General features: G+C 45.7%; 1 protein-coding gene across 7 annotated transcripts in view; it reads right to left on the bottom strand.

Annotated features, from left to right (window-relative positions):
• arvcfb (ARVCF delta catenin family member b) overlaps window positions 1-15,466 on the bottom strand; it is a 124,397-nt gene that overhangs the window by 5,646 nt on the left and 103,285 nt on the right. For all 7 annotated transcript variants that reach the window (XM_056593354.1, XM_056593355.1, XM_056593352.1 and 4 more), the window contains 5 exons: window positions 6,463-6,590; window positions 4,045-4,195; window positions 3,426-3,618; window positions 1,908-2,019; window positions 1,270-1,357 (listed from right to left, as the gene is read on the bottom strand). In XM_056593354.1, the coding sequence (XP_056449329.1) occupies window positions 1,270-1,357; window positions 1,908-2,019; window positions 3,426-3,618; window positions 4,045-4,195; window positions 6,463-6,590 (672 nt within the window). The remainder of the gene's footprint in view (window positions 1-1,269; window positions 1,358-1,907; window positions 2,020-3,425; window positions 3,619-4,044; window positions 4,196-6,462; window positions 6,591-15,466) is intronic.

Below are 15,466 nucleotides of genomic sequence, written 5' to 3'. Positions count from 1 at the left end.
ACATTACATACATTTGTATGTTTTTAATGCATACATATTTTAACTAGCCATTCCTTTATTAGGCATACTTATGGGTGTTTATGCCTTTCTGGACAGGACAGTGAAGATAGTCAAGTTAATGGGATAAAAGAGAGACAGCCTGAGACAACAATCAGAATCGAACTCGGGGCATTACAAGACATACTGCTTACGTGGTTAGGGCTCTAACCACGCCCCCAATTAGTTTTAATCGACTTTTAAATGCCTCCACGCAGTAACAAATCCACCCGCAAGCCCACCCGCCCTCAACAAGGCTCTACAGACGACTAAAGGGCCCTGTCGTTCTGGATCGGCTGATTGGGACAATGAGCACGGTACCATGGAGGAACAGCCAGGGAGTAATGAGTGGAATGAGCCGAGCCAAACCCTGGGTTCCCATGTCTCCTGGTGGCTGCCGTGTGATCTGGCAGGGTTGGTCTGAGGTGACCTGCCGTTAAGAGGGTTGTCTAACAAGGCTAGGCCAGGTCCTCTGTTTTAGCATACCAGCCAACATCACACCACATCATGCACGGCCATTCTTGTTGTTGATGTCATGTGTGCAAATGTAGTGGCATGTACTTTTCAGGGATTGATCAAGTGTAATGTACCACTGCAGGGAGATGGAAACTAAGCATCCTAACATTTTATAGGTCAAGGGGTAGCATAGTGCTTTAGTATTACCAAAACGGTTGTAAAATCAAGCTAATTTGAGTCGCTGGGCTCACTCAACACATCATGTTAACAAAGTTTTGAAAACCAAGCATCAAAGCATCATTCTCCTCTGATATATGTTGCATTATGCATGTGATTTTATTGTGCGCTAACTACTAGACAACAGCACACATCTCTTTGATCCTGCTGTTCAGATTCCATTAACAGCTAAAAACTTTATGAATATCCTGTCAAGAGGAAAAAGGGGTCACACACAAATACAAACAAATACTCATGCATGCTAGCACTCACTCACAGAACATTTATTTGTAGCCAAACTTTGACAGCCATTTGGAGTAGCTGGCTCAGTTACATTTTTTATTCTCCAAAATGTCTACCATCTGGTTATCCAACTAGACAAAACAGACAAACAGACACAGACACAGACACAGACACACACACACACACACACACACACACACACACACACACACACACACACACACACACACACTAAGAGGCCTGGATGCCAGGGATCGGGATAGGGATAGGTTAAGGCCAAGGTTAGGTCTGAGGCAGAGCTAAAGTGGGCACACTGACCTTGATTCTTCTCCATCAGGGGCAGGGTGGTGTCATCATAGCCAGGCTTGCCGTTTTTGGCTGATTTAGGGGTTGCTGCAACTGTAGGCTGGAAGGGCGGACAGAGAAAGTAGGACAGCCTTGAGTTTCGAAACGGTTACGTCATTGCCGCTGGGGTCATTTTCTTTGTAGTTGTGGAGTTTCCAAATTGGCATATGGAAACACAAGCATGAAGCAGTTACTCTGTTATATTAGAAATTAACAAACGCAAGGGTTACTCCCAGACAGAAATACAATAATCTGGGTGTAATATGAGCTGTGTAGTTTGAACCAAGGCACATGTGAACGAATCAAAGTCCTCTGTGTCTGTAAATTCACATATATTATTTTTAGCAGAAGCTTAAAGTGAGGCTGACTACATTCAAAGCGTAAAATCAATACTGGAGCAACTACAAACATCTTTATTTATTAATGAGTGCTATTTAGTTTTTAATTATTACAACCTGCAAAATATTTCTTGCCTTTTTATGCCTTTTATTTTGATGCAGTGGGAAGCAGGGTAGGCCTAAGGGTCAAGGGAATATGCTATACATTAGCTAGCAGGTTAGCAACGGCTACTCCATGGGGGAAGGGGCGGGGCTTAGACCCTTTGGGCCTACCTGGAAGTGGCTCTTGTTCCAGCCGTCCTTGGTCAGGGCGTTCCTGAGGTCCTTGTAGCCCCACACCGTCTGCAGGACATGGGAAGCCGCCTTGGTTTCACGTGACGATTGGCTGAAGGAGGAGGAAAAAGTAAAACAGAATAACCCCTTTGAAAAAGAGGTGTAAACGAAGAAGGAAATGTAGCAACTAAGTGGCCGTCAGACGTTGTTAAGTCAGCGTTGGTACCGCTCGCTCCTGCGCAATCAACTGATTTATTCACATCGAGTCTCCCAAAGGGGCTCCAGGGTCGGGCTTTTAATTCAGAGCCAGGCCCGTGCACGTAGGAGTCAGCGGCGCGCACGTTTCCTTTGATTATCTCGCTGAGAGCCACTGCTATTAATTACATAGGCGGGGGGGGGTGGATACTTCAAAGAAAGCCAATCTCAGGGGGAGTGAGTGAGTGAAAACACAGCCATTTGGCCCACAGTGAAGTTTGTGTGTGTGTGTGTGTGTGTGTGCGTGTGTTGTGTAATCGGCATGGCGACAGACAACTGTATGATCAATACTTGGCAAAATTAGTAGAAAAGAATGAACTTTCAAAGTCTTTTGGATCTTTTGATCTTGGGATTTTGAGAAAGTGCACAAGACGGCCCATTTAGATATGATATGTAACCTCCTGAGAAACTTCAAGTTCAAGTACCAATTTATTGTGGCATATTTTTTTATGCTTCGGTTGTCGGGCAGTGTTCGCACTAAAACGACCTGACAAAACTGAAACATCGAATGGCTTCAGAGGTAGAGGTATTTACATTACCAAGGATCTGTAGATGTAAAATTTTTTTTCACTAATCTATCATGTGCTGGGATACCTCAGCAGGGTGTGGGGCTATAAAGGGGAGCAGCAAGCTATCAGAGGGCATTAGGGATGCAGTGGCGCGTCCTCCCTGAATGCTAATAGGAGTACTAATTATGCTAGGCGCATGCAGGAGCACATAATTACATGTATGAGCTAGTGTGATAAATAGCCCATGGGAGACTAATTGAATCATGAACATGAATGCTAATGTATATATTCCAAGTACTCCATATGTTTCAGGTGATGAAGACAACAATGGTATGCAAAAAAGAAACATTCAGGAAGAAATGAGCCATGAAGGATTGTGAAAACATTGCATACCTGTTCGCTGTTTAGTTTGGGATGGTTTTTTTAGGGTAATCAGACCCAGATAAATAAATTAACATACCTTGGCTATTTTACATTGCTACCTCATAAAAATAGATGATTTTGCACAGATTCAGAGACACTTAAAGATCTTAGAGGCATCTCCGAATTCACCAATTAGTCAATTAGCAGGTGCTTTTTTCATCCAAACTCCCTTGTAGTGAATTAATAGACACATGTCATTCAGAAGCAGGTACAGCCTAGGCATCTTGCTCAAGGATACCGTCACTGTGTTGCGTTTGAGTCCCAACAACCCTAACCCCTAGACATCCACGACCATGTCTATCGTCGTCACAAACATCCTCGCTTGCGGCACCTGGTTCTGTTGATGGCCACCAGCTTCTCGACGGCCTGTGCCTGGATGAGCGAGCGGGCGTTCTCCGAGCTGTCCGTCACGATCTCGTGGATGGTGTTAAGGATGGCCACCACCGTGTCCTCCTCCAGGTTCTTGGCGGGCCGCTGCTGGCCGCTGGGCAGGTTGCTCACCAGGTCGCGCATCGCGTAGCTGCCTGTGGACGAAACAAGTCGGCACCGGGGTACCATGGGACGTGAGACAACGCATCACCTTACCCCAGGACAATAATTCTACCCTCCACTGGGAACACGTTTTTCTTTTTGCCTTTACCGTCCAAAAACCTCTTATAGGAGTTTAGAATCTCTATTGGTTGAATTTGGTGTAAAATATTGAGTTAGGTGGATAATAGGACACTCTAGGCACGAGCTAATATGGATGTGGATTTACAATTTAGAAGAAGGTGGGTAGAAACAGGAAACGTGCACGTCGATAAATTAAACCTTTCATGTATACAATAAGTTCAGGGAAATGTCTCTGTAGAGGACCTTTCATTGTGGCTGCAGTCATACAACAACACGAGTCATTATCAGAACAAGTTGAGGCATAATACTCAATTATCATCATCCTGGGGGCCTCCTACCGATTAGGTCCTTGTTACGGCGGTCGATGGATAGGTTCCTCAGGGCGATGGCCACCGCACGGACCACCTTGTCCGAGTCGGACCGCAGCAGTTCCACCAGGATGGGCAGACCCTTCTCCTTCCGTACTGTAGCCCGGATGTAGTTGGACCACTGGAGAGACATGGGGAACAGGAGGGGGGGGGGGGGGGGAGTCCACTTGGTTTACTTTTCAACAATATCAACCCCAACAGCTTCCTTTCCTAGATGTATGGTGGCTGGACATCAGCTGAGGAACCTGGCCAACAATGAACCACCTGGTTTGGCAGTGGAATTCATTCAAAACATTTGTATTAAATTAAGAAATGTTTGGTAAATGTTTCTGTCAGTGATCACATTTCCTTGGCCACTAGCAAAAAAGCTTTGACCACATTTTATTTTATCAATGGATGCTAAATGTTGATATTTCAATCAGTTGATAATATTTTACATGGTACAAAGAAGAAGGAAAAAACAGAAACCATACTCCTATGTAGACTATGTGCGAAGCATATAGCTCTAAATATGTCAAGCTTAGACGGATAACAGGCACACATAACATCCCCCCACACACACACAAACACACACACACACACAATCACACACACAAACACACACACACACACACACACACACACACACACACACACACACACACACACACACACACACACACACACACACACACACACACACACACACACACACACACACACACACACACACACACACCACTGGCAGTGAGCACAGTACTACGGCAAGCAGTGGATCCCTGGGGATTGATAAGAATAAAGGATTTCATAGAACAACTCCTTTTTTTCTATGAAATCGAATAAAAGGAGTCCAACAAAAAAGGGGGCTGATAAAAGAAACCACAGGATACTTTTATATTTCAGCTACTTTTATGTGTCATATGTCAGAATATTCTAAATGAAATATAAAATATTGTTAAATATTACGATCCAAAGGTTACTTTTGGACAGAGACCCAAGGCCGTCCACTAGGGGGCAGTAGTAACCCTAGAAAGAAACGGATGATCAATTATCTGGTCAGGAGCAGGTGAGGACTGAGGAAGAATTAGCAGGAGGATATTAAATGATGCCCAAATAATGGGCATCTGCCTTATTATGGAATGATATTATGCTGTACCACTGCATTGCACATGTCATTAGCTCTAGTGCTTTGGCGCGAGTTCTGCTTGCGGTTTATTGATGGAAAAATATTTTGAGTATTCTGAAACTGGCAACCTTAGCAAAGAAATACTGCTGATGAATTATTAAAAATTCCAAGCGTTCAGTGGGTGAGAATGACAGGAGGTGAAGAGTTAAGAAATCAAGATGTCTTGCTGGCTCATAAATACTCGAAAAAGGCAACTGTTCAAAATGTAGATGCTTTTGCTAAATCATGTTTCAATTGCGACTGAGCTCCTACTGAGTTTCCATTTCTACTAAGTAGCACCAAAGTGGCACATTCAAAGCTGTAATAAACAAAAAAGCACAATAATTGAGATGAACGGCCAAGTGTAGACACCGTGGCTTCAATTACATAATCGATAATTATTGCGCATTATTATTTTCAACACACATTTATTGTTTTCTTGTATTGACAAGATTATTTTACCTATAGAGAGAGGCGAATAAAAAATTAAACATAAAAGTTATATTGATGTTCTGAGACACATTACAACAAATCAACAGGCGTGTTGCCCTTGGATCGGTCAGATGGTGGTCTGTGCAAAGAGTACAACTTTTGTCGCTTCAAATAGTTGATCAAGGGCAGGATAGTGTTGGGGTTAGGGCATATGACTCCCAGCTTCTGGGGTCAAACACAAATAGGTAGGTATTACTGACCAAGTAACCTTAACCAAGTCTAAACAAAAAATTACTTATAGTAAAACAATTTTTTTTGACAGTTCACTATTTCATTACTCCACTCTGATTGCTTCAAACGGCACAATAGGAGACATTGGATTTAAAAAACCAACCAATATACTAGACAAATGTTTCAAGGTAACTCTGAAATAGGGCAAATGGGCAGACTTGTAACTGAATATTACTTTGGAAAGGGAGCCATTTCAGAACTTGTTTTATAGTAAATATCAATGATACATGGCAGTTATGTAATCATATTCACCTTTAGCAAATGTATACTGTTGGCTTCCTGAGGGCAGTTATGCCTTCAGGGAAAAATGCATGAGCTTGGAGTTGTTTTTGATGCCGTATAAGTATCTCTCAATTGGAAAGTCTCTCTCCCTCGCCCCTTCCCTCTATATATACATCTTTATATCGCTCCCCTGCTCTCTCCCTGTATACCTCTCTGCCAGAACTCAAGGTCCACACGGATGCAGTATAAGTAGCTCCAATATTTTCCCCATCATTCTATGTTTATCTCCATCGACTCACGGTCCACTGTCCGGCGCTGAGGTTCTGCAGGGCACCAGCGGCCGCCTCCAGGGTGTTGTAGTTCTGGCTCTCCGTCAGCAGAGACAGGTACAGACGCACCACCTCGGGCTGGTACAGCAGCTCAAAGCCTAGTCGTGCGCACACACACAAACACGCACACACGCACACACCCACGCACACATACGCACGCCGCACACACACACACACACACACACACACAAAAACACAAACACAAACACAAAACACGTTAGACTCCCAGGGGAGACAGACATGCCAATTACTGTGAGGGAATCTATGGCTCTCTACCGGGGTTCAGCAGCAGATCCCTCAGACTGTGTGTGTAGTGGTAGACACAGGAAACAGGAAGTTCCAGGGTGAGCACAATCTATTCTTGTATTAGTCATAGAACATCATTGGTCAGTTGATCAACAGACACGTCGAGGAAGTTATTGATTGGATCCGATGAAGCTGTGTTTACATTCAGAGAATCCTGTACGCCCGGTGTATTGCCGACGTCCAATCACAAGCGCAGACGCATGACGCAGGATTAATTGTGTTATCAGATGCGGCGCAGCCTGCGGGGGCCTGGGGCGGGTGGGTGACGGGACGGAGCGAGAGAAAGAGCTGAAACAAATCACGGCGCTCTCCATTCTTCTGATACATCTTGTTGTATCAACGACACACAAGCGATGTACTGGGTGTTCGCCGTTCACAATCAATTCGGTTAAACACTGCGACGGGAGAGAACGACATCAACCCCCCCCCATCAGGGAACAAAGGAGTCCCTGTTGAGGCGAGGACAAACCCAAGGTGTTCCCCAGCTGAGCTTTAATGTCCCCAGAGGGGGGGGGAAACGTTTGTTCACACTTTCACCAGCTCAATGCAAAGCAATTCATCACATTACGATGCATTGCCCTGCGTGTGCCAGGCGAGTACTCACTTAAAGGCAGCGAGTCGGGAGTCTGTTTCAGACTCAATCAATTATAATTTTCTACGAGTGTACGCGTGTCGTTGTTCTACTCAGACATGTAACAAAAACAACCCCGACCATCAGTCATTGGAAGAACACCTTGAACACTACACCGCTGCCTTCTCCCATTTCTCCTCCTTGATTTGAGTAAGGTGTGTTTCATCTGTGGCAGTGAGTGAACTGCTGTTAAACAGTTTTCAAGGGCGGTCAATTCTTCTGATAGTGGTTCAGACAGTCTTATGAATTCTGGGTGACTCACCTGACAACGTGAGGGGAAACAGAACAGGCACTGACAGTTTAGGATACATGTTTTTCCCCCGAAGGCAGTAACAGCTAATATATAGATGCTCAGTGGACTTTTGATGAACAACTTTTCCCCCCCGTACGGGCTCCACATGTCCACGGCTCTTGTTCTCCAAAAGCTTGTAACATGCGGGCAGCGATGTTATATAGCAGCCATGTTTGATTGATGACAGCTGATGGTCCCCCTTGGTGAATACACTGAGGCGTGGAAAAGAGGGCTTAGGGTTCAGTTAGTATAAAACCCCAAAGAGCAACTCAAAGCTCATTTTGTCTTAAAACAAACACAATGACATAGTGTAGTGTGTAGTAGAGCAGACTCGATTTGATTCTTTAGTCATTAGTCAAAAACAAACAGAAATGTACTCCTCTAAATCTGGGCGTCTGGTCCATAATTTGTTAAAAGTGTCTCGCAAAGCTCCCGAAGTGTAGAAACTCACACACGAAGCAACTTAACCAAGAGATGGTAACACACCCACCAACAAACCATGGATTTAATCCATTTAAACCCTCTAAGAAAATAGACACTATCTGGTATCAAGTATATTCTAGTGTGTGTATGGGTGCAGTGTGTTGGTGTGCACACGTGCATGCATTTACATGCTTATAGGGTGCCAGCTTCGGAGAAAGACAGTGAGAAATCCCCTGGTTATTTCTGTGGAGTGGTGAGTCACTGTATATGCTCAATACCAGCATCGATGCGTGCCAGATCGTGAATCTCATCCCAGGGGCTCCTCTGATAGTAAATAATACATCTGGCAGTGCATCTGCAGGCTGGTCTGCGTTGGACTCTTCTCCCTTTGCCCGCGGACAGTATGTTGCCCACTCTGCACACCAGAGCCCGATGGTGCACATAGACACTCAATCTCCCAGGCCCCTCGTCGCTGTATGAGATGTCAGCCAGTCACACGATCCATGTCAATATGATGAATATTTATCGTAGCGTCGTGGATATGGGGGTCCCTAACACATTCGTCTCCCTTGATGTGGTGTATGGTCATAGGATGGGAATGACAGCCGATCCAAAGGTTACTCTCTGACAGCACAACGACATTTATGCCTTGCGTGTGTGTGTGTTAGTGTGTGTGTGTTTGTTTGTGTCAGACACATACACTGTCAATGTGGGACTGTTGTAGTCAATTTATAACTGGAATTATTTTCTCACTATACCCAAGTTTTTCCTATCTATCCATAATCTAGATCTTATCTTTTGTAATCCTTCCTAAATGGTTTTAGAAGAACAAAAAGACAATTGTTTTATGATCTACTGAGGTATAAAACTCGAGTTTATAATATCCATCCAACACATTAAATGCAAAACAACAAGGGACGTCTTGCACTGCAGTTTAAAATTGAATTTGAATTTCCCTGAAGGAGTATTCCCAAGGGATCAATAAAGTGTCTATCTTATCTTATCTTTAAAATAGCAATAGTAGCTGTAATCAAATATGTTTTCCACAAACCCGACCCTGAGTGCACTCTGCACACACAAGCCTGCAGACAGTTACAGTTACACACACACACACACACATTCCCATCCTATGACCATACACCACACACACACACACACACACACACAAACACACACACACACACACACACACACATACACACACACACACCCCCCAAACAAACACACACATACACAAATGCATGCTTCATGATTGAAGAAATTCAAGTCTCCAAGGCGACCGTCATCCCCTGGGCAGCTGACCACAGTGATATCCGCACGCACGCACACACAAATTAACGTACACATGCAGACACAACATCAACATACAGGCACACCGAGAGGAAGAGACACTATCAAACTCAAAAAGACAGAACATTTAGCATAGAGAAATAAATAATAAATAGCTAAAGAAGAGATGGACAGAAGTACTGAGTTCCTTAGAGGCGGGGGGTGTGAACGGGCGGTGACATTCTACTCTCATGGATGGCCAATTAAATAATAAACCACACCATTCCAGCGGCCACATTTCTCTTGTTGGTATTGTGAGTCGCATTCCTACATGTGAGAATCACCCTCGCATATTCAACCCCTCTCTACTCACCCGTCCAATTGTGCCTTTCTGAGAGTTAAGAGAAGGCAAGACCTTCGAGGGTCGGTGCAAACAACAACAAATTGTAAAATATATATGGAGGGCCCGTCGAGCAAGGGAGGCAGTGGCATAGCTCAAAGAAATCATAAACCACATCAAACTCGCCGAACTCTGAGTTCAGTCCAGAGCGGGGAAATCAACACGCTTTCAGGATGAATCCAAAAGTCATTTCTTCTGTGTCTGACTGTGTTTGACACAGCATGCAGCAAAGCAAGAGCGGATCCCGTATTCAGATGGAGTGGGATAACGTGCATGGCGCCTGATGTTCCGTAACTCGGGGAAACCCACAAGGCGGGTTCAAACTGGGGACGTCATCGCTGAGGGGACATCCGAGAAGAGCAGCCCCCCCCCCCCCCCCCCCCCCTCCTTGCTGCGTACCCCGCATCAATCGGGTTGAGGGCCCGGCCAAGTGTCACAAAGACCGTTCCACACCCCTCCACCGCCAGCCCGCCCCCTCCACCGCCAGCAGCATCCCCACACCCATGAGACAAGCAGGAGCCAGGGGTTCACAGCTTGTTTGGCCCCTCTCGAGTCACTGTGGCGTAGGTTTCGTACCCACAAAGAAGTTGGCACACCGACTGTTGCTGAAAGTCAAAAGAAGGTTAGGGAGAAATAAAGGGTGAGAGAGAGAGAGGGGTAAGAGAGAGAGGGGTGAGAGAGAGAGAGAGAGAGAGAGAGAGAGAGAGAGAGAGAGAGGGGTGAGAGAGAGAGAGAGAGAGAGAGAGAGAGAGAGAGAGAGAGAGAGAGAGAGAGAGAGAGAGAGAGAGAGAGAGAGAGAGAGAGAGAGAGAGAGAGAGAGAGAGAGCTACGATAAGAAATCCTCCATCACAAGATGAACCGCAGGTAATACAATACTGGGAACAGGGGAAAGGTAAAGGTTAGGAGATGAAGCTATTAGGCAAGAGGAAGTTAAGGAAAAGAGACTGAGATGGCTGTGGTTCTCTTCATCCTCTTTCTTTCTGTATGCGTCCCCTTCGTTCTCTCTCTTGCTCCCTTTCGTTCTCCCTCGCTAAAGCCCACCACAGGAGGTTGGCTCCAGAGCTGGCAGAAGACAGATAGGTGAATGCTCTTCTCTGTCACCAAGCACAATAACCAGCCCTCCTACCCTGCTCGCCCACTGACCAGCTCCTCTGCAACGAAGCAAGGATCCTTCCAGTTCGCTTCAGATGGAAACGTTTTGCGCCTGCTAGGCCCCCACAAGACGAGGAGGTGGGAGGAGGAGAGAAGGAGGTGGGAGTAGGAAATCACATAATACCATCCGGTGCCAAAAGGACGGGAAAATGGGCTCGTGCCAGGCAGCCAAAGTCCCTCACACTCATCCAGGAACTACTACTTCTTATTCAGCGGATGCTTTTCTCAGGAGCAACTTGTGAATTCAGATGCCGCGTCGATAAAGAGCAGGTAGAGGTGAGGGCATCTTGCACAAGGGCGCCTGCACGTATGCTGAGGACAGTGGGGTTCAAACCCAGAACCTTTCGAGTAGGAGTCAACCCCCAACCGCTAGATCCATCCTGCTGAACAGCCGTGTAGTGCGGGTTAGCACCAATCCAGAGCCATATTTCTATCCAGGCTCTCTGGGTCTTTATGAGAGAACATACCTGCCGGCCACATGGCTGGCTGAAGCACCGTAATGTGATGCCTTTCCAATGTTCTCTCCCTGCTAATGTAATAGTATTTCACCCGCCTTGGGGTGAAGAACGGGTCTGTTTGTTTATTTTGAAACCCCGGTCAGGTCAAAATGTTTTCTATCCTCAATGAGAGAAAAGGAGGACAAAATATCGACAGGGTAGGTTAGAAAATGACTCATCACAACATGTTGTTCTGGCCCTAATGGCCGTCCGAGTGAGTTGGGAAAGAAACTGTGTATAACTTCCCATGCGCGGTTCACTGGCCAATTCACCGCTACCTGACACACACAAGCAGCAGTGGATGTTCAATAGTAGATGTGTTTATGTTATAGTAGATGTGTTTATGTTCTTTGGTACTGCGAAAAACTTAATTGATTTCCGTCTGTTTTTTTTTTTTAACCATGGACCTGTTCACCAGCAAACAGTGCAGAGGGCCGTTGTGTGCTAGTTTATTGAAATATTTAAAAGACATCTCTGTCTCTCTCCCTCTGCCATGTTCTACCTGTTGAACTACACAGATCATCCCCTTATCGGCTCCTTGTTCTGCACACAATATACCACTGAAAGAGAGAGAGAGAGAGAGAGAGAGAGAGAGAGAGAGAGAGAGAGAGAGAGAGAGAGAGAGAGAGAGAGAGAGAGAGAGAGCAGAGAGAGAGAGAGAGAGAGAGAGAGAGAGAGAGAGAGAGAGAGAGAGAGAGAGAGAGAGAGAGAGAGAGAGAGAGAGAGAGAGAGCCAGGGGGATGAACATGAAGAGATCAAGCAGGAGACGGAAAAATGTGTGGAGGAGAGGAGTCGTACAGGAGGCAGCAGGTTGCTATGGGAACCCCATTCTATCACTTTTAACAAATCTGTTCATTAGTTTAGTTTAGTGTGTCTGTGTGTGTGTGTGAGAGAGTGAGTGCCAGCCACAGGGATGAGGCAGAGGGAGGTAGAGATCTCCTTTCACCTTCTGCCCATCATTGCTGAGTCTTCACATGTATAGAAGGAGCAGTATGACTTGTCTTGGCTCTTCTCTGGTCTGGTTGGACCAGGAGGAGAAGCAGGCGCTCTCCCACCTTTCCTGCGTGGTAATTACCTTGAAACTGTCTTCCTTCGGGTCTGCTTTACCCTGAGGGTTGCAATTAGAAGCTCTGTCCCCCTGGTGTCTCATAATCACACTGGCTATGAACCTCGAGGGCTCCACAGTTGTGAAGTAGTTAGTGCCTGTGAGTGTTGTGTGTTGTGTGTTGTGTGTGTGTGGGGTTTGAACTACAATGTGCGTGTGCGCATGTGTTTGAATTACAGTGTGAGATTCAGTGTGTGTGTGTGTGTGTGTGTGTGTGTGTATTTGTGTCTATATATTTGTGTGTACATGTGTGCGTGCGTGTGTGTGTGTGATTGTGCGTGTGCATTTGCATTGCCTGGGTGCGTGCAGGGACTTTGCAGATGGGTGCGTGGCTGTGTGAGCAAGCAGCCCCCTAAGTGCTTGAGCACATTATCCAGGCCAGTCACGTCAGCTCCCAGACACCAAAGGGAGCAGAAATGCAGACACCCTGAGAGTGTCAAGGAAAAGAGGAAGGATGAGGGAAGAGAGAGAGAGAGAGAGAGAGAGAGAGAGAGAGAGAGAGAGAGAGAGAGAGAGAGAGAGAGAGAGAGAGAGAGAGAGAGAGAGAGAGAGAGAGAGAGAGAGAGAGAGAGAGAGAGAGACCCTCATAGAGAAGCACACTGTGTGATTACTCTAGCAGTTTAAGTTGTGATCAACAAAACAAACCAGTTCTACTGGTAAGCTTGGAGTAGGTTAATACCAGCTAACCATCCTAGTTTGAGTTGAAGCGAAGCCAAAATGGAGAATTGCTAATGTTGAATAATACATATTTTGAAAGATGAGATGAGAGGAAGAGGGGAAGAGGTGAGGAGGGGAGAGATGAGAAAGAGGACAAAGAGACGAGGGGGGAAGAAGGAGCAGAGAGGAGGAGGAGAGGGTGGATGCAGGCATAGATTGGTGTGAGGTTGAGGAATCAGGACCCTTCTCTATCAACAGTTCAGACCAAAAGCAATGAATCTATCGTACGCATGTCATATTTTATTTCTTATGCACCAAAACGTTTGAGCACTAAAGTGTTCTTATGCTTGTCATACGCACACACCGGTGTGCAATGCAACGTGATAAATACAGGTATTTTTTATATCCTCATGCTCATGACCGGCTTAGATCGTGACCATACATTAATGCACATAAATTACCATATACGGTGGACACAAAAGATTCAATTTAACACCAAAGGAAATTTATGAATGAATATAATTAATAAAGATGATGCATTTTTTATGGAATGGAAGAGTGACGAAGTTCCGCGTTAATAGGAGTATCACTATTTCCGCCCAGTCGCCTATTGGGGGTTAAAAAATATTTAACCTCTGATATACCTCAAAACAGGCGCTACAATAAATCTCTTATTAGCCTCACTCATTCCCCCGCACTGGTGAGTGAGACTGACCAAGTTCTCTGGACTCGGAGATGTGCAATGCTAGCATCATTGGAGAGCGCATTCCCTTTCTGTGACCGTCGTTGAACTCTTTGTCCGATGGTGACCACAGTCTATCACTCTTTCGATTTTTGGCAATGTGTATGGAAACAAATAAAATAGTCCTAGTCCTTAAAGGGATGATACTTTGCAAGGATTAAGCATCTTATTGAGGGCTGGGAAGCTCCTGCTATATCTTTAGAGACGAGCAAGTTGCCAAAAACCTGAGGGTGGAGAGGACTTGGGCTCTGCTTAAGAGAGAGAGACTGAAGACACGGTCACTACGTCGTATGCAACAGCCCACTCCAAAATGCTAGACCGGCCATTTGACACGCTCACCTCCCACAGCTGCAGGAATTGCATACAATTTCGTAAAATCTCTAATTTAATAATGCGCAGGACAGTCAAATGATCTGACTGATGAGAAATGATCAATCTTACTTAATTATCGAATAGGCCTACTTTAAACGTCTACGACTACATCAGTTGTATCATAAGAGTTCAGGCTACGTCCTTGGGGGAAATTGTATTTGTATATGGTAAAATGGTAAATGGACTGCATTTATATAGCGCTTTTCTAACAAGTGACCACTCAAAGCACTTTACAATATGGCCTAACATTCACCCATCCATGGCTGACACCGTCACACACCGATGACGGTGTCAACCATGCAAGGCGAGAGCCAGCTTGTCTGGAGCAGTTAGGGTTAGGGGTCTTGCTCAGGTACACCTCGACACTCTGGCTTGGAGGAGCTGGCGATCGAGCTAGCAACCTTATGGTTACCAGCCAACCCACTCTACCTCCTGAGACATCCATGCCGCATGCCGCCGTATAAGTTGGTCAAACGCATTATTTGTTGGCCATTGGCCATTACTATGGTAATTTTCCTATACACTCTATCGCTTGTCCTGCGTACGCATGATCGGAGAATTTGCAAAAATGTACTCCCCAAGTATGCACATTGTCAAGCCGAGAAACAACTGATCATCCCAAATTTTGTTGTAAATCTGCGTGCGCATGGATACGCGCATATTTCTTCATACGCAAGCGCAGTCATCACAGACTGCAGAGTTCGGTCTGTGTGTCGGTTTGTGTGTGCGTGCGTGATTGGCCAAATAGTTAGACTGATAGGAGGAAGTGGAAGTCTGAGAACTGCTGTTTGCCTTCAGGCAAACTCTGGAAACCACACAATAATAATGATGATGAGGGGCGGGGGGGGGGGGGGGGCTAAGGCTAGAGGTTTGATTAGGGGCTGGAATTGACAAAACGCCCGAATGAGTCAGGGCGTCGGAGCAGAAGAAACACCAGTGCATTTGGTTTCCGCCTTTCACATCTGTATGCAGCTGTGGTGTCGCTCTGCGGTGTCATATAACGTACTGTGCAATGCTTGAAATAATTACCAGCCGGGGGCTGTTGGGTGGGGGGGGGGGGATGGGGGTTATTACGCTTTGACGGCCGCGTCACCATCCTGTCTGCAGTCACCGATCGAGCACACACGT

Source organism: Gadus chalcogrammus, chromosome 6, assembly GCF_026213295.1.
Source record: "Gadus chalcogrammus isolate NIFS_2021 chromosome 6, NIFS_Gcha_1.0, whole genome shotgun sequence".
Taxonomy (NCBI): Eukaryota; Metazoa; Chordata; class Actinopteri; order Gadiformes; family Gadidae; genus Gadus; species Gadus chalcogrammus.
Note: the sequence above shows the minus strand (reverse complement) of the source record. Positions and strands in the feature narration are given on the sequence as shown.